We start from the raw sequence: 22,143 nt of genomic DNA, 5'->3' as shown, positions 1-22,143 counted from the left end.
AGATGGGACCGGCGTGGGATCGTTTTGGCGTTGAGCCATAGCCCACGAGGACACTCGGGGAAATGGGCTGAGTTGGGGCGTGCATGGTGTTATTGCTGTATACGTATTGAAGGGAGTCTACCATCGGCTTTGCATTGGTTTGTGTTGCCAAATTACATATTTCACAGTCATGGACGAACAGATAGGATAACGGAGCACCCTCCAGTGTTCCATTCCATTTCATACTCCTCACCGCCGTGGTAGAAGTGACGACTGCATATGTGCTGGTGGGACTTGGGTGACCTCGGACGGTTACGCGGCTGCATGTAGCCGGTGAGGGGAGGTCGAGGGCAAACAAACAAAAAGGTCAGCGGTTTCCTCTCGTGTTTCCCCCCTCTTCTCCTCGATTAGGTTTGTATTTAAATCTGCCCCTTTTCCACACAAGTCGTACGGTCGACGCCTCTCTTTGGAGTAGTGATGGGCTCAGCAAGTAGTCGAGAAATCCGCCAAATCGTAGACGAAGCCGTCGTCGCTCTCCGGTCTGAACAAGCGCCCAGCAGCATGATGGGGCCCGTGATGGATGAGGATGGGGTCGTGTATGAGGAGGGCGGAGGAAGCGGGTATTGCTTAGATTTGGACTCGTCGTCGGATTCGGATTCTGAGTCTGAGTCTGACTCCGACGAGGAGGACGGGGACTGCTCTGAGTGCGGGGACTGTTGTTCGGATTGGGAGAGCGAGCGTTGCTATGAGACGATGGAGTGCTGTGCTGGAGTGGGCGGCACTGGTGGTGGCGGGTGTAGAGTTGGGAGGGGGTGTGGGTTTGGAGGATGTAGCGGGAGGAAGGATTCAAAGAGGAAGAACAAAAAGAAGAAGGACAAGAATGGCTTTTGGGGCAGATGTTATCCTGTGATGAAAAGGGGCGGTGGTGAGTGGGGAGGGGATGTTGTCGGGTTTTCGAGGTGTCCTGGTGAGGTATGTTTGGCAACCTCCTTTCTATCCGTCTATTGATATAATAGGCATGTTGACAGAGCATGACTATCCAGCAGGATCCGAAGAGATGGGGTTTCAAAGTCGACGACGCCCACCGTCACGCATCTGATAGGAGGAAACATATTTGCACTGGATCAGCATCACGGACATACGCAGCCACTACGCGATCGAAGAGCAGAGACACGCGGCACCGACGAAGCAAATCGCGGGATCGGAGCCAGCGGCGGGGAGGAAGAGATGAGTGCGATGCGCACCATTCCAGAAGGGGCCGTCAACGGACGCTCATATTCAGGGAGTCTGAAGACTATCCTAGGCGTGAGCAGCAGGTGCCGGCTTATCGCCATGTAACGCCGACGCGGTATGGGCCGAGCAGGAGCGGCGGTAGACATAGAGAAGGCAGGCAGACGAGGGACGGTGAGCATAGGAGGGGCCCCATGATGCGTGGTGCGTTGGTGGATGACGATGAGAGGAGGTATTATGAGAGGAGACCGCAGTATTCCCGGGCGGGGAGCTATGAACGGCGTTCGGATCAGGATGAACTGGTCGGGGAGATTGACGATCAGACTGAGGATTCGTATGCGATTGGGGAGCGCCAGAAGATGGTTGTTTCACGGAGGGACGACAATGGGTACAGGAGGGGTGTTCGGTTCAAGTAAGGATGTGCGGCATCATCATTTTGACAATAAAACTTTTTGGACTTGGTTACATTTTAAAGATATCTCATTCAAATAGCCTTCCCATATCGCATGGTCTCATTACATCTTTCATCCATCTCTTCATAACAGACGAAAAAACGGCAATCATCGTCGCTCAAAGACCTTCTCATCGTCGGGCATGCGATAAATGCACAGTTCCCTGCAGAAGAGACCCCACTCGCCGCTCGTGGCCTCCCTGACGGAATCCTGCATGTCACGGCCGTACCTCTCGCGGTACGCCCGCTTGACGGCCTCCATGTGGTGGCGGTCCCAGTGGAAGCGGACCAGCCGGGAGATGAGCAGCTCGCGGCGCAGGTCGTCTTTGCGGCTTGCGGTCAGGGCGTGGTGGACGAGCAGGGCGTCTCGCACGGGTTTGTTGATGACGCCGTTGAGGATGTGAGCCAGCAGTTCGCCCTGCAACGTTTGTCAGAAATCACATCATTACCGTAGGCGTCAGGAGGCACTTACGACCAGGTTGCCGCTCTTCTTGAGCGCGTCGCGCGCAAAGTTGGACTGGTACGTCCTCTCGTACAACTTGAGCACCTCGCGCAGATGCGAGTCGCTGCGCTGTACGACGATGCTGATCATGAGCGTCTCACCGCCCTTTTCCGACTTGACTGCCTTGCGCAGGTCCGCCACATCGTCCTCAACCTGGTGGTAGTCGACGGCGAGGCGGCGGCCGTAGGGGTCGTACTCCTCCATGCGCCGCTCCTCGAGCACCATCAGCACGGCCTTTTTGAACTTGTCCTCCTTGAGCTCCGTCTTCATGCACTTGGTCAGGCTGTTGTCGTACTTTTTGTCGTTGAAGCCGTCCTTGATGAGGCGGATCTCGTGGTTCGTGCGGCCCATGAGCGCCTCGATGAGCAGCTCGCGCCGCGTCTTGTCGCCCTGGTACCAGAAGTTGGCCCAGTACGCCTCGCTCTCCCACTGGCCGAGGGCGGTGGCGTAGCAGGCCTTCATGAGGTTGGGGTCCGCGTCCTTGAGGCGGGAGCGCATGTGCTTGGCCACGTTGACGCCCTTGCGCTCCGGGCCCGTCTTGACGAGGGCCTTGTACTCCTTGCGCAGGTTCATCACCTGGTAGTGGGTCAGGCCGGGCAGGATCTCAATCAGGGGCTCGGGGTCGGGGTTCTTGCGGTCGCTGCGCAGCGCCTTTGCGATTCTGGAGGCGTCGTCCTCAATGTCGTGGAACCGCGCCCTCCGACGCCTTCTGCCCTCGTCGTCTGAGCCGAGTGGGGAAATGGGCTCCATGTCATGTGGGTGGGAGGAGGCGAGGAGCATGGGCGACGGCATGGGAGACATGTCTTGGTATGTGCCGTGGTACGACTCGAGCAGCGGGGAGCCCGGGGCGTTGGCCAAGGAGAGGTTCATGTTCAGGGAGTGGTGGCCGGTGTTGACGGACAGGTTGGACATGCGGTGGGTAGGCGGCTGAGGCGACTTGTCACGCCTGCGGCTGCCTGGCTCAACGGTCAAGACGTTTGACGAGATCTTGGGGTCAGCCCCGTAGTACGCAGCAGCGCCGGCCGAGATTTGAGGGCCTGGGCTCGGGGTGCGGCCAGAGTGACGCGGCGGCTCAATAGCTAAACTGGGCTTCTGCGCATACTGGTCGTATCCGTAGGTGAGGTTTTCCTCCAAGGCCTTCTTCTTCTCCTCCTTCTTCCTCTCCTTTTCAGTCTTGCCGTCCGCGTTGGCATGTTGGTAGGGCTGAGGCTGGGCGTAGGCGTAGCCGCCGGGGGACACAGGGCGAGGAGGCTTGGGCGGGGGGTAAAGTTCCCTGTTGTCTGGACGAGGCGGCTGGGCAGGCGGGTATTCGTCGCTGCCGTACTTGCTGTTGCTGCGGCTGCGGCTGCGGGTGTGGCTGCTGTACTTGGCGGGCAGGTAGTTCAGCTTGTCATCCTCGCGCGGCGACACTGCGCGGATCTGCGGCTCGTCGAATCTGTCGCGAGAGCTGCGGTAGGAGCTTTCTCTCGGAGACGCGGGAGGGCGGTAGGATGAGGTGCGGTCGCCGTCATAGTCGTAGAGCGAGCGGGTGCCGGGAAACAAGGCCTCGCTTGTCCCGTCTTCGGGGTAGGGGATGGCACCCGACATGGTCCCGGAGGGAAGCACGGGAACCCCGGGCTCGGCGGTGATGAAGTTGGCGCCTCCTCTTTCAAGAGCGTACTTGGAGAGGTCATCTTCGGCGTAAGCGTAGGTAGGCTCCCGCGGGGGCGCGACCATGGCGGGAGGGGCAGGACTGCGGCTGCGGCTGCGCTCGCGACGGCCCGGAGACCGTGAACGGGTGCGGCGGCTGCTGTCGTCGACTCGAAGAGACATGGTGATTGCTTGGAGGTTGTGGCACTCGAACCGGGTTTGTCGCTGTAGAGATGAGGTGAAAGCTGACGGGTGCTTGGAGCAGAGACCAGACGAGGTGGGGTTCAAAGCTCGAGTTGAAACGAAACGTGGTGGAATGAGGGGCTGCTGCTGCTGTCAAAAGGTGGGACAGGGCGTAGGGCGACCCGAGTTGGAGGAGCTCTTATCAGATAAAATGAAACTAATGAGGAACGACTGTCGCGTGCTCTTTTCGTCAATTGAGAAGCACACGGCTGGCCTGATATACCTTTTTTCTCACCCGTGTTCTTCCTGCGAGAGGGGTATCTGAAGATGTGGGATGAGAAAATAGGAGAAGAACGAGCGGGTTGTGGGCTTGAGGAGGGGAATAAGAAAAAGTCGAGGGCGGGCAATTGTACTTTTTAGAAGCCTGGCTACAAACAAGCAAAGACAACGGCGCCAGCGAAGCGAGCTGGGCTGAAGATGAAACTCAGCCAGTCGCATAGCTTCATCGCCTCTTTTCTGACCAAAGAAGAGGGGAAACGGTTACCGTACCATGCAGCAGCGTGCTCGTGAGGCTCGTGGCCCTAGCTGCATTGGGCCCCTTGCCGGTCGTGAGATCAGTTCAAGGTACCCGTAAACCATGGACGAGTAAGACCGCGGTGGGCTGCATGGTGACAGCCTGGTGCGGTGAGTGCAGGTGTGAGTCTGTTGGATCTGCTGATCGATAACCTCCGGCTTTGCACAGCAGCCCGTCAGGCGCTAATCAGGCGTGTGGTTGCGAGGGGAACCAATGGCCGCGATGGCCTCAAGTCTAGGGGGCCTCAACAGTCCTGTCTACACTGCCCCTACTGCCCCTACCGTCGGCGCCGTCTCCCCAGTCGGTCCCCTTCAGGGCCGGGGGAGGGTTGGAGACATGAGTGGGGTTGAGCGAGAGGCTGTGGACGCCGGTATGTCCGGCGTGCAGTGCTAAGAAGACGGGAAGCCAACCTAAGGGCCAAAAGACCCCAGGTTCAAGCGACCCGAACCCGTTCCCGCGGGCGGCGAGGGGAGAGCTTAACGAGCTTTCAGTGCGCCAGAGCCCTGGAGAGTCAATGTTTGGTGATGACATGCTGCAGCGGAGCGGGGCCGTCGTCTCCGTCGCGCGCAGCTTTCCGTCCTATCATGAACCGTCCGCTGCGCAACGGCGACGATGGAAGGACACATCCGGAGGGGGCTGAAGCTGCGGGTGCCAAGAAGTGGCTGCTCACGTTGTCACGTTGCCGGCATGTGGATAGTGAGAACAGGTCATTGTGGCCGTGCTCTTGTGGTGGTGACATTTCATGCATCACTGTTGAGACTGCCTGTCTCATGCAGTGTCCATTCCGTCTCATCGTCCGAGGTAGGTGAAGAACATTCAACCGGGTGCCTTAGGTCAGCCCGGTTATGTAAGACACTTCACGGCGGACCGGAGCTGCTCGGGCATCTCGCAACTGCCATCGGCACGTTGCTGCGGTGCTTCACGCTCGGGATATCGGGATAAGCCGGAGGGCACGGACCATATGGGGCCCCACGCTGTTAGAGCTCCCCCCAACGGAGCCAATTCGGAGACAGGTGGTCGACTTTCTGTTGCTGAGGGAAAAAACAAAGTTCTTTTTCCTTGCTTTTTCGTTCCTCTAGATTTCTAGAAATCCAGCATTTTCAGCGCAATCCTTCTCGTCTGTCCCTCGAGGTTGTAATTCTGCAATTGACTCGGTCTAGATTGCCTAGGTCTCGAGTTTCACCGCCGTTTTTTTTCGTTTGTACAAAGGAAAACCTACACGCAGCCACCAACACCCCAAAAAGCAGATCCGTCATGCTTCGCTCGGCACCAGCTCGACGCGCCGCTTCCGGCCTGGCGAGCTCACGGCTTACCGTTAGGCCGAGGACATGCGCAAAGAGCCTCTCCACATGCTCGACCCGAACCGCCTCCCCCGCAGCTATTTACCCCGCGACGGCCTCCCGATCAACACAATTCACCAGCCCTTTCTCTCTCCAGAGAAGTCTGCACACCACTGTCACCAGAATGGCCGGCACCCGTACCGAGAGCGACGCCTTTGGCGAGATCCAGGTCCCTTCGGACAAGTACTGGGGCGCCCAGACCGAGCGTTCTCTCGAGAACTTCAAGATCAACCAGCCCCAGGACCGCATGCCCCCTCCCATTGTCAAGGCCTTCGGTATCCTCAAGGGCGCTGCTGCCACCGTCAACATGCGCTTCGGCCTCGACGAGAAGATCGGCCAGGCCATCCAGCAGGCCGCCAAGGAGGTCGCCGACGGCAAGCTCCTCGACCACTTCCCCCTCGTTGTCTGGCAGACCGGCTCCGGCACCCAGTCCAACATGAACGCCAACGAGGTCATCTCCAACCGCGCCATTGAGATCCTCGGCGGCACCATGGGCTCCAAGAAGCCCGTCCACCCCAACGACCACGTCAACCGCTCCGCCTCCTCCAACGACACCTTCCCCACCGTCATGCACATCGCCGCCGTCCTCGAGATCGAGCAGGAGCTCATCCCCTCCCTCAAGAGCCTGCGCGACGCCCTCCAGAAGAAGGTCGACGACTTTGACGCCAAGAACATCATCAAGATTGGCCGCACTCACTTGCAGGATGCCACTCCTCTGACCCTCGGCCAGGAGTTCTCCGGCTACGTCGCCCAGCTCGACGCCGGCATCAAGCGCGTCGAGTCCTCCCTGCCCGACCTGCGCCTGCTCGCCCAGGGCGGCACCGCCGTCGGCACCGGCATCAACACCTTCGAGGGCTTCGCTGAGGCCATCGCCGAGGAGGTCTCCAAGATGACCGGCACCGAGTTCAAGACCGCCCCCAACAAGTTCGAGGCCCTCGCCGCACACGACGCCATCGTCCAGGCCCACGGCTCCCTCAACACCCTCGCCGGCTCCCTGTCCAAGATCGCCCAGGACATCCGCTACCTCGGCAGCGGCCCCCGTTGCGGTCTCGGCGAGCTTGTCCTCCCCGAGAACGAGCCCGGTTCCTCCATCATGCCCGGCAAGGTCAACCCCACCCAGTGCGAGGCCCTCACCATGGTCTGCGCCCAGGTCATGGGTAACCACGTCGCCACCACCATCGGCGGCATGAACGGCCAGTTCGAGCTCAACGTCTACAAGCCTTTGGTCATCCGCAACCTTCTCCACAGCGTCCGCATCCTCTCCGACGGCATGCGCTCCTTCGAGAAGAACCTCGTCGTCGGCCTCCAGGCCAACGAGGAGAAGATTGCCAGCATCATGAAGGAATCGTGAGTTTTATACCTCAATCATGAGATATTTTGAAGTTTGCTAACAACACCATAGTCTCATGCTGGTTACCACCCTCAACCCCAAGATCGGCTACGACATGGCCTCCAAGGTCGCCAAGAACGCCCACAAGAAGGGCCTCACCCTCAAGCAGAGCGCCCTCGAGCTCCAGGCCCTCACCGAGGAGGACTTTGACAAGCTCGTCCGCCCCGAGCTCATGATCGGCCCCAAGCCCTACAAGGCCTAAAAGCCCGTGAAATCCGAAAACCCAACCCAAAAATGTGTTTAAATGTGGCATAATGTCACCGATCCCGTGTAAACTACGTAACGATATCCTGTTACCTATGACGAAAAGGAAACAATGCGGTCCCTTGAGCGATCCGTTTTGTGGAATTGAACCGTAAAACGTACAAATAAACAAAAAAACATATGAAGCCACATACAGTTCCTGACCCCGCCCCCGCGTTTTCACATGTGTTCTTACGTGTCTGCATGTGAGGCACCCCCGCATTGAGGCTTGGGTGCAGCTGCCATCTCATCTCACATGCGAGATGTCACTCGAGCCATGAGAAAGGTACTTCTCTCGGACGGCTAGTGAAGATGAACTGAGCATGATGGTCATGCCGCATGAGACGAACAAGGTCAGCAACGCATAATTGCGAGCACTTCGCGCCAAGAACTGTACCCATAAAATAGACGCAGCTGAAAAAGGATCCCGTGCAAGGACTGCGAGAAATTCGTATGATCGTATCTCATTAACCTGCTGTCAATGATGAATTCTCATGCGTTCGACCATCAGGGCTGTGCACTGAACGGCTATAAATTTGCTATTTCTGCTTTGAGCAACCTTTGGCCATACAAATGCGTCGGTAGTCTGCTGATGGAACTGATGTCGATCCAGTGTCTCGAAATAGGCAACCTTCTCACGTGTTGCGGGAAACAGGTAATAGGAATTCCCAAGAATCTGCCGAAGGACGCATCGAGCCATGGTAAGCGTCTCTGCTGGTGGCTTATTAATGTAGATGAATAGACATAGGGGCGTTCAACATTCTCGTTCAGTTCTCGATCCCGCGCCTTGCCTTGCTCTTGTAGTGTCGCAAGTTTTGTCCGATGCGGTTTCCCTTTCTCATCATTGCATGAAGCTCAAAAACATACTACGTGGCTATAGAATGAAAGATTCCCATGAGCGGCATCTCATTCACGGGGCTTATGACTGGTAAATCTTCGGCGCTCTGTGGTTGAAATGTTTTCAAGGAGCAGTTGAACACTTCTTAATGTCTTTGGGGCCACCATTGGCCCACGCTAGTTGGATCTGGAGCTCGGTTAAACTCGGGGCGGGTATAATTGAAGCAAGTCTTGATGAATCCATGCGAAATAGGAATTTGTCTACCATTTCAACTAGTGAGTATTTGTCATTGAATACATCGACAACTCAAGAGCCGCGCGAAGACGGGCAGAAACATCCGCCTCGTCTTCATAACTAGCCCTGGTCCCGTCGCTGTTCGAGGGTAACACTCCCAAGCATACACGAGGCTTTGTTGCCTCTTATGGTAGAAGAAGTAGCGATACTCAAACGACGAGATTGGTCGAGAAAATGGTTCATCTCTGGCCTTCGTCAAGCTTTCATAGCGATGATCAACTCCAATTTGAAGATCTCTCGTCCAGACATCATCGCGAATGAGCCCAGGTATGATCATCATGAGCGCCATGCCTCGCTATTCGGTCTGATCTTGTCTGTTCAGCTCTCCGTCTATAGATTACCCACATCTTGCCAGAAACTAGGAATGGCTAATAATCCACCGAAACCGCGAAAGACCGCGCCTCTTGCCAACCCTTCTATGGTGTAGGGACAGACGCGGGATGGTGTCTGAGTTGTCTCGATTACTAGGTCTGATGTCTATACATTGAATAAGCCGACGACAGGGGAAGACAACAACACCGATTTCGCCGGTATGATAAATACCGAGATCGTGGGGCGGACTCCATGTGACAGACGCATCTCGCACTCAATCAGTGGAAAAGCATGCTCCTTGGGAACATGGCGCCCTGAACAGTTCTGCGTGATCCCGCGACGCATTCCATTTCTTGTCCCTCGAGAAGCTTGTGTCAAAGACGAGCCATAGGTCTTATATGAGACGGAGGAGCCCAGTATAAGGCGAGTGCTCTGGTATAAGTCGACTGATAAATACACGCCATTACGATTACAAGCACTGACTTTTGTGTGGGTTGCCGAACTGGGTTCAAGAGATTAGGTGATGTGCGCTGCTGCTTTCATTTTTTTCATGAGAAGTCGGGTAAGCGACGAATTTCGCTTTCGCCATAGTCATCGGGTGACTTGTTCGTCCAAACATACCACCAGCAAGGAAACTGGACATAGATGAGGCTGCTTTTCATTCACCATTGAAATATATTATCTCTAAGATGAGTAGTATGATATTCTAGTGGTGCCTACTTGTGTTGGATCACCCTGACATCTGACGAATGTAATTGGCTTGATGTTTATACCTGGTCGGATGGTGCTCAGGCTCTCATCTTTTTTTTTCAGACTCTTGCACTTCCGAGAAGGTCGAATCCTCGTGCCCAGGGAAATTTGGAGACAAATCCCGGTAGATATGTTACTAGCTTCTAGTGTCATACTTTTTTTATCCATGAAAGCTAAAAGGAACCTCCCTGCCGGGACATAAATCAAGATCTCCCACGCACACGATGATCCACTGCGCTTGCCGCGGATGATTCCTAGCGATCCGAACCATGAACTATATACTTCCTTCTATTAGCACTTATTAGGAAACACTTGACTTCTAAGCTTCTCAGCGTCATAAGCATAGCAAGAGTCCTGCTATTAGGGTGGTTATTTCCATCGCCGTGAGCGTTCCTATTGTCCTCTATACCCATTACTCGCCCGGATAGTAAAACTCTTCAGTAAAGCCCGCCTAGTACGCTGTTTGCTAGAGCAAAACTGTTTGCTCAGTAACAGGTGATGCTCTCAAGCGGAATTAGCTATTGTGCTGATAATCCTTCTGGTGTGTTACACAGTGAACCGAATAGACACCTTGATCGACAATCCGAGGAATAGCAAAAGTAAGGAATTCGTGTCTGAAATTGCGCACCTTCGTGGCAGTTTGGGAGCTTTATGTCAGCCGTATTGCCACCGGACAAAGGGTGCAGACTGCTCATGTCTCCGTGTTCGTTCATTTGTCTTCGCACATTAGTTTTCGCCCGTTCATCTTCGCCCACCTATCAATCTTTGCCCATTAATCTTCGTCTTGTCTTATTCTGCATAACCGCCGTCAGCTTCTCACCATGACTAACCCTAGAACCATTCCAGACGTCGACAAGAGTATTATGGCTGCCACCGCCCCCTGTACGAATTCTCTTAAGACGATTCCCCATGCCGGAAGCCCAAACTCAAAGGCCCATATGGAACCACACCACAGCACACAACACCAACAGCACTGAACAACAGCTCACGAGCTCGAAAAGCGGCTTGTCTATCGAGGATAAGATCGAAGGAGAGCTTCGCAGTGACAGGCAACAGCGGGTGAAGATCTTGGCCGGCTTGTTTCTCCAGACGTGCCCTGGGGATTGGAGTAACGGCACTGATGTTGGATCGTGTGGACACCTCCATTCAGTGGTCGATAGGAAGAAGCTTCACTCGCCCTTTGATACCATCGCAGTCATCTGCTTTCGATGGCAACTTGCCTGCCTGGCGGATGATTTGGTTGGTTTTTTTGGCCTCCCCAAGCCCAACGGCGAGACCTGTCTGATGTGGAGATACCAAGACTGGAAATTCAGCGCCGGCAAGGTGTTCCAACCCTTTGGCGAGCGTTATGGCGCAGTATGGGCCGGTTTCTGCGCAGCTCTTGTGAGCTGCGGCCTACCAAGGGCCAGGGGCCTCCTTTTCATCGCTTTCTGCAGTACATGACTGCGGCAGTTATGGAGGCGGACCTGGGAGTGCATGCTACGGAGGCTCTCGTCGACAAACTTGCCCAGTACATTGTTGCCGAGAAGAAAAAATTGCAGGATCAGGGATTTCAGAATAAGGAGACCCATCATCGGGGCCGGGACTGGATCAAGTCGGTTGGTCGAGCTGTTCATCGCTCTCTCTCTCCTCACAAGAGCCGCAAACGTTCCAACCTTTCTTCATCCCGGCACTCTTGTTGAGGATCTTCTAGTTCTGCTATGGACAACTAACCTTGAGCTTTCCACGGATGTCGACCGAGTCGAAAATTCAGGATGAATACTTTGGAGGCTTGAACGGACGACAGAGGGCTGGATTGGGTGGGCTTGGAGTCAACGAAGCACCATTCACACCTTCTTTGGCTTTAAAGTGGCCAACAGCAACTCACGACGAGGTGCGTTTGATGACCAGGAGTAGGATGGAGAGTGGGCATTGAGAGACCATGTGACGAGCCAAATGCAAACGAGATGGTGTTTTTAAGTCGACTGCAAACTGCACTAGAGCGAAGATCTCCTTGGGTTCTGGAGTCGTCCTTGAGCTGGGCATCAACAGACGAAAAGAAGACTGCTATGGGGCTTCAGGCAGGGCAGGCATACCAGGGAGACAACCTCGCATTCTTTTGTCACACTCCGCCTCTGACAACGTTATTTTGAATCCTCTCTCAGATTGGAATACCCATATCATCTTCAATAGCCAAGAGTGGATCTGTTTTGAAGCTAGAAATACCACTCTAGATCTCGTCTACCCCATTTAAGAACTTCCAATAGAGCAACCCGCATCATCCGAACACCCGCCCTGTGAGAATTCCAACCTTCTTGCCATCTACCGTTTTCCCGGTGGACGGCACCGTTGAAGCCACAAACATAAAGTGGAACGAGTCATTTTCGACGTCGGAACCGAGGCTGTCGCACCCGCACCCCCTCGGTCGCCGAACCACAACGGAAGGGGGAAGGGTACGGGGACGGGGGAAGACCAAAAAAAAGATGACATCAATTCAAATAGGAGTGATGGGATTGGCTTCCCCGATGGAGAATCCTTGCGGTCAATCCTTCTAGAAGGTTTAGACTAAATGGGACTGTATATAGGATCCCTTGCCTCTCAGCGGCTAGATCGGAGTCGTAAATCGGCAAAGCGGCAACGCTCCATGTCCAGTTGCGATGACGATGTGCAGAAAATCTCCGTGGATTGAGCTGGTGGTTCCGTAGCTGAAATGCCAAGACTGGGGAAGGGTTCCATCGCATAGGAAGCTGGATTGTCTCTTAAATAGGAAATGGTCAGAAATGAGGCAATCAAGGCTGTCGGCTTGGTATATCTACGGGGAGACCGCACGTCGCTCGGGTCAGGGCGGCTTTTTTGCGCTCTCGATGAATCATTCACGTTTCGGGTCACGATACGCATTGGTTTGCCAGCTCCCACCTTTCCTGTCTCTGTTGTGCGAAGATTCAGAGTGTCGTTGCAGAGATTGGGGTGCAAATAGTGTACGGTAAGCCTGGAACGGCAGTTGGACATGCACGTAGCGTTAATACAACCTAATAGGATTCAGCAAGCGCACACCTATATGCTTGGCATTTTGATTTATGGCCATGAGTAAACAATGCTCTTGCCGTGAGTTACCAAAGCCTTCAATTCATGCTCTGTGAGGCGACGAGACGTCTTGGCTGGCTTGCGATAGATGCGTAGATGATTTATTTCATGCTCTAACGCAAACAATATAAGAGCGGGTGTCTATACTTGTGTGAATACAATCAACCCAGCACGATCTGCGTTTCTGCTTGATTGGCATGCAGAGCATGTGCCCGATTCTGTGGCCCCTTACGGCACCGTTGGTGATTATTGGTGACCACAATGTGCGAGGAAAATTCTATGAATCCCCGCAATCATGTAGGCTTGCCTTATTTCTCGGAGTATTGAGAGCCCGCCCAGGATGGGGTTATGCTGATCATGAGAGGGCCAGGTAGATAGCCCTCAATGCATTGGCTGGCTACCTTAGACCAGAAGACAGGATGCAACCCGTCTTTTATAGAGCTTGTGATGGCTGATGACTGATCCCTTCTTTAAAAGCACAAAGAAAAGATATCCAAATCTCTTCAACAAGAATATGCGCCGTTCGAGCCTGTTTGCGCATCTCCAACAAAGCATCATGCGCAGACATTGGTGTTCACAACTTCCCGTAACAGCCTTTGACTTGATCAATGACGCCCACGGTGATGTCTCCAGGTTATTCGGTCCTGCATTAGTCCAAACTAAGGCTGAAGATCAATAAGAACAAGAAAGTTATCCGAGAGTATTCCAGACCAGCGCCCTGTCCAAGGTTGTGAACGAGCTGAATCTGATCCAACCTGTCTTTCGCCTCAAATCAGCAGCCAAGGAGACTTGGTCGCCCGGATTGTGTTGTGAATGGCGCAACTGTAGGCCTGCGTCTTATGTATCACTGCGGAAGACCGGATTTCCTTTGCTATGTCGTCACGCGTTCACAACTCAGCTGCGGCTAAGTGCTCAGAACACCCCCTGCCTGCGATGCAAGTACAAAACAACTTGAACAGGGCTGGAAGTTATTAACAAACCACAATGACTTCTTTCGCGAAGTCCTTCCAATGAATCGAGACGTCTGACCAAGTCTGCGCAGACTCACTTCGAGTATCTATCCATAAAAGCTTGGCTCAGCGGTGAAGGCATCCCAACTGCCGTCGCCGCCGTTGCCGCCGTCACCGCCCTCGTCTTCATCCCTGTCTTTTGAGTATCTTACATCTATCCTGTATATATAAGCTATTCTTGTTAAAAGAATGCCTAGTCTGGAGAGTGACAGGTAGCTCACGTAATCACTAATTTTCCAACAGGATTGCAGGTGTCAAGCTGAAGGAGGTGGTTGTGATCGCTGCAGTCGACAGCCTCAAAATGCGTTAAGAATTACGCATAAATACAAACTCCTCCGGAAACACATTTCAACATTTAGGATGGCAAAAAGAACATAAGCTTCACGGCACGTTTGGCGTGATCCATGATCTGCGACTCCAAAGTTGCCGATCACCCGGGGGTTAGGGACGTTCGGCACACATGCCCACCCACCCACATCATCCGGCAGGGCCCGAGAACTGCATGCATGTATGGGGACGTCCGCGGGAAAAGCGGATGTGCAGAACTGCAATAGTGAGAGTCGGCATCGTCGTCGAGTGCTTTTGCGGTCCGGCTTGTGGGTGATTTTCTGATAGGTTGACGGCCTGGATGGTTTTACCGCCAGATGGGAGTTTCGGTTTGAGCGGCACGCAAGAAGACAGACCTTCGCCCTTTCCGATCGTGAGCGCTTGTTGCAATTCGTGGCCGTCTCCTGCTGATGCGACAAATTGGGGAGTCTTCCATCCGGCTGTTCACTCTTGCGAAAAACTGGTGGGACTGCGAGGAATCCAGACCCACGCGTTAGGACGGTCGGTCACATCGAAGCCATGGGGAAAACACTCGACCATAGTCCACAAACCACACTTGCCTACCACTAAACCAGTCGAGTCCCTCGAATGAATGTCCACCGGATCGTAGACGTAGACGTGATCCATGTCATCTCCCGTTGCGAAGCTGTGTCGAGTACCTCGGCAGAGTCGTCGATGTGCTGGCGGCCTGTGGCGATGGCATCAGTACTCTTCAAGTCTCTATCACAGCCCATCATCGATTCATCGCCTCTCTCGTGTCGAGATCCGGTTCTCGTTCTTCCCATGTCGCACCCAGCTCATCACTTCACAACACGCCAAGAAAACCCCAAGGCTAACGATGATAAAGTTCGTTTGTATTCCAAAAAACCAGCGCCGCGCTCAGTAGTAAAATAAAATGGTATCGCAAACGTCTAGAATCACATTAATAGGTCGTGGTAGCCTGAAACCGCCCCCTTTTTCCCTGTTCCTTTCTTTTTTCCCTTGGTGTACAATCATGATTGCCTCTCAGGGTCCTCCTCGTCCCGGTACGGGGGCACGTATGAGCGGAATGACGGGGCCTTGCATGGCTTCTCGTCTCCCTCCAGGCGGATTTCTCCCTGGGGGAGAGTGTAGTGGCTGCGGACCCTGTTCATTATTAGTCTCATGTTTTTGAACGTGCTTTACAGAAGAGAACTCACCCTTGGAATGTCGTACCGACCGTCTCCAGCACCAAAAGAACCAACACCAGAGCGATGACGGCGCCCAAGACGATCAGGTCGGGGTGCTGCTCAAAGATGGCGATAGTCGGCTTCGGGAGCTGCACGTGCTTCCAGCAGGGTACCCTCGAGGGCATCAGCTCCGCCAGGCCGTCCTCGAGCGTCATCGGCTTAATGGTCTCGGGGGACCCCGTGCCGTCAACGTCGACAACCCTGTCCTTTGCTGCTTGGGGGTGCTTTGACAGGGCCTGGAGGTAGTCGGTCTTGAGCGGCCTCGGCGCCGCGAGGACGAGTGATGGCGGAATGACTCTTGAGGGGGAGACGGGGCGGTTGTCGAAGACAATCTCCACCTTGCTGTCGTCGGACTGCTCCTGCTCCTGGATGATGGCAACGGGGCGCATGCGGTGCATGGAGACGCGGGTGATGTGTGTCCAGCGCCGAGCCTCACCCTTGATCTGAGAGACCATATCGGAGATGGTCATGGGGACGGGCATTGCTGTGGCCATCTTGGCCAGGCCCAGGGCGTAGAGGAATGCTGAGGGCTTCATGGTGGTTGTGTGTTGGTGAGGTGGTGGATGATTCGTATTAGACGGTGTCGTCGATGATCTCTACAGATATGCTTCGAGTGTCTGAGTGAAGCCGAGAGTCGCTGTATAAGCTAGTGTATATCGGTGGATGTGTCGTGAAGATCTCGTGAGTTGATCGTGTGACCGTTGTGTAAGTTGTCTTGAGCCTCTGTGATGACTCTTATTCCACCAATACTCCGAAGCCAAGGCGCATAGACGGCAGGTTTATATTGAAGTATATGCGAGTGGCAAGCAGCACCTCTCTCAAGGTTGTTATCGTATGTGGTCGAAGAGTAAAAGTGGTGGTGGTAGGTGTTGATGCGGGGGATGAACAGCCGTGGGTGGGATGTCAGGTCTGGGCACCCGATTTATTAGAGGAAGAAAAGAGAGGACCGGGGTCGTAGCGGCCGAGAGTCAGGTTCCAGGCACAAGGGCGAACCCGAGCGCAGCGTAGAGCCAAAAAAGAGGTTCCGGCTCAAAGCAGAGCAGAAGACAGAGAGGGTCCGTGATGGAGGGCGGGAAACCTCGAAGGCGAGTGAAACAAAACAAGTAACGGCTCTGAGGTGTGGCTCGCCGATGCAAGATGCGCGAGGAATGAAGAAGATGGGACGGGGCGACTAGTAAGGACGGCCGGATGCGGGAGGGTGGTGGTGGGCAAAGATGTGTGAGTGCGAGTGAGAGGAAGGGTGTTCGTGGAGTTCTTTTTTGACGTGCCAAGGCGAGAGGAGGAGGCTTGGTGGTAATATAGACAAAAGAGAACCGGCCGAGAGGGAAGGAAGTGCGAGAACAGATTAGTCTGGAATGAGATCTATCCGTAATCAGCTGTAGGAACGATGGGCACTGGGGGCGGCGTGGGTGTTTATTGTGTCAAGACTCAGATGGAGAGAGAGAGCGAGAGACTTGGTGAAAGAGAGGGCGGCACTGGGAAACTATGTAATAACGTAAATGTACCTTTTTTTACGCATTGGGATTGATTTGACATGGCCTGGCTTGCCCGAAGACGGTAGGTCTGCTGCTACCTAGCTCGAGGTATTCTCCGTTCACTTTTCTCTGCTCGACTCCGTCTTGGATGCTGCTCTCACAGACAAGTCCAGCCCAGGTCCTTCCTCTCTCTCTCTCTCTCTCTCTCTCTCTCTCTCTCTCTCTCTCTCCTCTCCTCCCCCCAAAAGCGGGCGTCCAGGGGCCCTTGGGAGAGAAGGACGGAGGAGGAGGAGGAGGGACGGCGGCAGGGTCAGGGCCCAGGGATCTAGGCTCGTCCAGGGATGCAGGGATGCTCTGGACCCTGTGTTGTGGATGAGTGCGGTTGCGCCCTGGTCGACGGCGGCGCGCGATTCGAACATGGTCTCCCACATGCTGTTTCTGCTTGGCCTCCTAACGACCCTGTGCGGCCCTGTTTCTTTCTGGCTGTCCTGTTCATGTCACGACATCTGCAAGCTGCACCTGGATCGCTTGCCTTTAAACTTTCGAGGCAGCCAAGCCCAGCAGCGAACCCAACACAGCTAGCGCCCTGGCTAGGACACCACAGCATTCCGACATGGCAGGGGGAGGAAGCCAAAGAAGGGCCACTGCGCAGCGGCCATTGATTGAGCTGACTCTGGCAGAGTGCTAACGAGAACGAGAGTAGAGAGAATAGCCTGCCGTGTAGCCGATCTCTGTTCAGTCAGGCTCGGGCGATCCCTGGCGTTTGTGTGTTATGCCGGAGCGCAGTGTACTGTTGTACAAGCTTCGCAAGTTGATTCTGTTGGCGGTCTTCTCTTCGGGTGACCGGTTTCCTCGGCACCCATGTTTAAAAGACGATGAAAATCCTTGGGGGCCCCCCGTCTCCCGCGACATGTTTCCAAAAAGTCTTCGTGTGTCCCGATTTAGGATCGAACGAGACGACGGGGAGAGAGAGGTTGGCGGCGATGGGTTGGTGGGCGCGGGGTGAGCTGGGCCTGCCTGGGACTACTACCACATTGTCCCAAACCCAGAGGGCACGCTTTTAGCTGTGTGCCTTGGCTCGCCGTGTCACCAAGGATGGTTGGTGAGGTCCCCTGGATGGATGGACGAGTCGGCTATCCTCCAGTTGGGGTACGGGGGGGCTGCACGACGGACTGCACCATGCGCGGCGGGTGGGGATTGGGGGGAGGAGGTCAGGCACCCTTCTGCAGGCTGCAGAGTGAAGACCCAGTGCAAAAGACAGAGAGCGAGGGCCGCGGGATCCAAGGGACGCGAGAGAGAGCCTGAGAGCATCTGAAAAGGAAAGTGGCACATCCTGGTCGACAGATCCCCATGTGTCACGCCCGAAGGCCGGACGAGGGGTCCCATGCGTGCGTGAGTTCGGCGGGTTTCCGTTGGCGTGTTGGAGTCTGTCGAAGGTTGAGGTCGACCGAGGGCAAAGAAGAAGGGACGAATGCACACAGACTCATAGCATTGGGAAGGGCGCCTCCAGGGTGGACGGGTTCCAGGGGAAAGAAAGGCTCGACGCTTGCTGTCACAGCATGAGGTGAGGTTCAAGGTGGGAGGATGGATGGATGTGGGCCAGCGATGTGCTGCTTGGGATGGGGGTGGCTTGCAGGGCAGGGCCTGAGGTAAGACCGAACGAGATGGTCAAGCTTTTGGCTCCGCTGCTTCAGCTAATTACAGGTATTCCTCGGTTCTGAATCGACAAGGAGTGCGGCGTGCTGCCGGCGGGGAACAGGAAAAGATGCAAATAAGATGGCGTTCTGTTTGGTCATGCAAGAGACGCGGAAACGAGAGAGAAAGAGGCATGGAAAAGCATCAACACCGCTCTCTCTCGCAAGACAGACCAGACCTGTGTGAGAGAGACGGCAGGCAGGTCTGTCTATCCTTCTCTGGGGCGGCTTGCAGTCTGCAGATGCAGGGCTAGCTGATGACCCCATTCGGACAGCACATTGTCTCATTCGCCATTGTGATTCGTGGATGTGCCTGCCCACCTCTGGGGATACTCGCTAGTGCTGCGTAGAGGTGATGGATCAATGTGGTGGTGAGCTCTTGGCTCTCGAGCTGCAGGTAGTCAAGCTGATGCTTTCTGATTAAAGACTATCACCGTATGATGACGATGATGGAAGACGACGGATCGTGAGGAACAAAGGCAGACAGGGAAGATGTGGCCCGAGCAAAAAGTATGCCTTGCACAACTCAGAGGATCAACTCAATTCCAAAGCAGGAAACCCATCGAATGCCACAACAGCAGCAGCACCAGCAACAAGTCATGCAGCACCCCAGGAGCACGACAGCCAGCCACGAAAACGCCCAGTACCACAGCTCCCCTTTCCCACAGGATCCAGCAAAATCAAGCTTTCCCAAGTGTTCCCTCACACCAGCTTGGCCTCTCTTCTGCGGTGCCTTCGCTCGCCTGCTCCTCCCCATCTTTCATTTCCCCATTTCCGCCCGTCCACATGTGCGAGCGGGAGCACGTGGGGAGCTGCCCTGTGTGAGAGGCTCGCTTGCAGGCATCAGCCCGTCGGGCGAGTCCCCTCTGTGTAAATGATCACTTGTCATTGCCATTGCCCCATGACTGACTGCCAGCCGAAGCAGAGCACACAATATCGCCGCGTCCAGGCCATTGGCATCGGAGAAAAAAACGAGGAAAAACCACAGCGAGAGAGAACCCATTCATTAACTAAGAAGCCCACTCAGAAGAGGCACACCGGCACGGGCACTCTGCCAGCCACGATAATGGTCGATTACCGTGCCTGTCCATGTCCCTCCCATGTGGACGCCGTAGAATCGCGCACGGCACGCGGCAGCCCGCCTCTGGCTCTCACAAAATACGCCATCTTAGGGCGCATTTGGACAGACGAGGGAGAGAGACAGAGAGAAACCAGGCTCCCTGCCCGGTGCCTATCCATTGGTGTTGCTCTCGCGGTTGCTGTCCGTGTTAGCGTTCCATTGGACTTTCTGACCGTGTTGTATTCTCGTTGGGTGCCATGTGGAATATCGGTCCCTAGAGCTGAAGCTAGGCGACGACCCTCCCCTCCAGCGTCCCCTCCAGCGTCCCCTTTCCCGTCCGGGATGCTTACCTAGTAGTCACGACCCGTCCAGCCCACTTCAGCCAGCCCAAGCCCTGCTCCCTCACGATGCTTGGCGCCGTCGTCCCCGTGGCCTCGTACAGAGGGAAATTGCGCGCCAGCTGCGCCCGACTCAATGCAAACAGGCAGCGCCGCTCACCTGCGGGGGAAGCAAGAAGATCAGTCAATCAGCGTGCCAAGACAAGACACGATCTCGACCAACGGGGAAGAGGGCAGAAATTTGACAGCGCATGGCTTCTTCAGCTGCCTCAGCTTACACGCTGCCCGTAAGCAACAGATCGATCGCCTCTGGCCGATGCAACTCGACGGCGTCATTAGAGCATGTCACAGCTGCATTTTTGGGCTTTCAAACAAAAGGTACCTCTCAATATGCCGAAGGCACCTATCAATGACACCGTGCAGACTTGCTCAATGGCGGCGGCCCCTTTTTCCCACCTCCTGGTGCGAGCCGGCGCCAAAGACAAAACTGCTGCATCCAAGCAATGGATCGACGCCAAGGATCCACCGATCAGTGACGGGCAACACACAAATCGACCGTGTGCCCAGGACGACTGACTGCGTTCGACGGCGGCGGTTGCTTGCTTCAGACGGCCTCAAGACACGGGACATTCCGACGGATGCAGCCCAGATATGTCCCCGGCGACAAACATCTTGTGGGTTTCTGGTTTCGCACCATTTTGTGAGGCATTTGGAGTGTCTCTCGCTCTCTTTCCTCCGTGCTCTCCCGAGGTAATGTCCGAGGCTTGGTCCCGCCGACTTCAGACGTGAATCCATAATCCATCATCTATCGAAGCGTCTGAACGACCCCCTTCATGATCGACATGACAAGCAATCGCCGAGCATTGAGCCAGAGGAAACCTCGCTCGCTTTGACCATTGCTGATTGACGACTGACCACTGACGATGGACAAAGAAGGAAGAATATCCATGGTCATTCCCGTCCATGGCAACTGGAGCCTGGCCTTGACACTTTTTCCTGCAAGTCTGTGACAGTTTCGTTCCATCGCAGCCGAGGGCCCCACCCCGGCAGAAACAGCAGAGCCCGCTTCTTCTTGCCCCGACGTGAGGTTGTCTGAACGTCAACACGGTTTCAAGCAGCTTCAAACGAGCTTTTCCACCCGCGTGCATGCCCATGTCGGCCCATTGAAAATGCCACTTCGCGACCGTGGGAATGAAACTCCCCTCTCCCAATGATGCGAAAAAAATCCGAATGGCATGCTTTGCCTACCCTTTGCCAAGCACGTCCGGTAATACCTGCTTTAGGTCCAAACTTGAGGCAAGGGAGGTCGAGCCGACTCCCTCCGTCGTCGCAGATCCCTCGCTTTCTCTCGTTGATGTCATGTTGCCTTGTGCCTGGAGAAGAGACAGCCAAAGGAGGATAGGGGATCGACGATTGGCAGGCAAACTCCACAAAAAAAGATGAGCTGAGATGTGGTTGAGGCTATTCGCACTAGCAACCCGCCCGAAACGTCAGTAACTCGGGCCCTTTCCTGCAGAGGAGGGTCAATGGCAGCACACAACCGCAACCGCAACCGCAACCGCAACCTCGCTGCTAGGTTATCCGTCGAGGGCTTTCCGGCTGGCCCGCGAAAGTTCCAAAATAAGCAGTCCCATCCAGGGCAGAGAAAAATACAGAGAGACTGCTGGCCCGCGGGCTGCTGCAGGCTGCAGCGTTCTTCTTCCGGCTTAGTCCCTGTAGGGCGGCGCAAGAGGGGTCTGGACCGGCCGACCTTGTCCTCGACTTCCTCGTCAATGCGGCGGGCCCAGAGGAGCGGTAGGTGCTAAGAGGGCGTGCTAGGCAGAGCTGGGAATGGCAGACGAGCACGCGACCAGGCAGCCGGTTGGGTTGGGTGTAGTGTACCTACTTTACGGCGCGGAGGCGGAGGCGGTGTTCCCTTGACCGTTGTGTGCTGCTGCGCAAAGTGTCAAGGGAGGGGGGTTGGGTTGGTGGAATTTCCCGCGAACGCAATGCGCAGCACGGCGTTGTATGAAGAGCCAGTGGGATGCCGTGTAGCGTATTCCGCAATATGGGAAAGAAGAGGGAGTCCAGGCCAGGCTCCCAGGGAGCAGCCGTAAACAAGCTTTGAGCTACTGCGGGGCCGGTCTTCTTGTTCTTCATTTACAGATTAAAACAGATATTCGGGCCCCAGAGGAGCTGCGATGATCGCTTCTGGAAGTCGTTCGTATTCCGCGGACCCTCTAGAGCGCATGGCGGGAACGGTGATGCCGGTGC

The 22,143-nt window shown here is 55.1% G+C and overlaps 3 protein-coding genes across 3 annotated transcripts; 1 reads left to right on the top strand and 2 right to left on the bottom strand.

Moving 5' to 3' along the window:
* Nucleotides 1-1,769: 1,769 nt before the first annotated feature.
* ANXA7 (Annexin A7) lies at nucleotides 1,770-3,974 on the bottom strand (the record flags this gene model as incomplete). Its single annotated transcript, XM_037327462.1, has 2 exons — nucleotides 1,770-2,078; nucleotides 2,133-3,974. 2 exons carry the CDS (start codon nucleotides 3,972-3,974, stop codon nucleotides 1,770-1,772), a joined length of 2,151 nt encoding a protein of 716 aa, XP_037173904.1.
* Nucleotides 3,975-6,012: 2,038 nt separating this feature from the next.
* CGCA056_v012217 (Fumarate hydratase) lies at nucleotides 6,013-7,480 on the top strand (the record flags this gene model as incomplete). The annotated part of the gene is made up of 2 exons (XM_037327461.1): nucleotides 6,013-7,235; nucleotides 7,291-7,480. The coding sequence occupies 2 exons, from the start codon at nucleotides 6,013-6,015 to the stop codon at nucleotides 7,478-7,480; spliced, it is 1,413 nt and encodes a 470-aa protein (XP_037173907.1).
* Nucleotides 7,481-15,107: 7,627 nt separating this feature from the next.
* CGCA056_v012216 (uncharacterized protein) lies at nucleotides 15,108-15,859 on the bottom strand (the record flags this gene model as incomplete). The annotated part of the gene is made up of 2 exons (XM_037327460.1): nucleotides 15,108-15,240; nucleotides 15,294-15,859. 2 exons carry the CDS (start codon nucleotides 15,857-15,859, stop codon nucleotides 15,108-15,110), a joined length of 699 nt encoding a protein of 232 aa, XP_037173908.1.
* Between the last annotated feature and the right edge of the window lie 6,284 nt (nucleotides 15,860-22,143).

This window comes from Colletotrichum aenigma (assembly GCF_013390185.1).
Source record: "Colletotrichum aenigma strain Cg56 chromosome Unknown KSG_Cg56_contig08, whole genome shotgun sequence".
Lineage (NCBI taxonomy): Eukaryota > Fungi > Ascomycota > Sordariomycetes > Glomerellales > Glomerellaceae > Colletotrichum > Colletotrichum aenigma.
The sequence above is the reverse complement of the archived record's forward strand: the minus strand, read 5'-3'. Positions and strand labels throughout refer to the sequence as shown.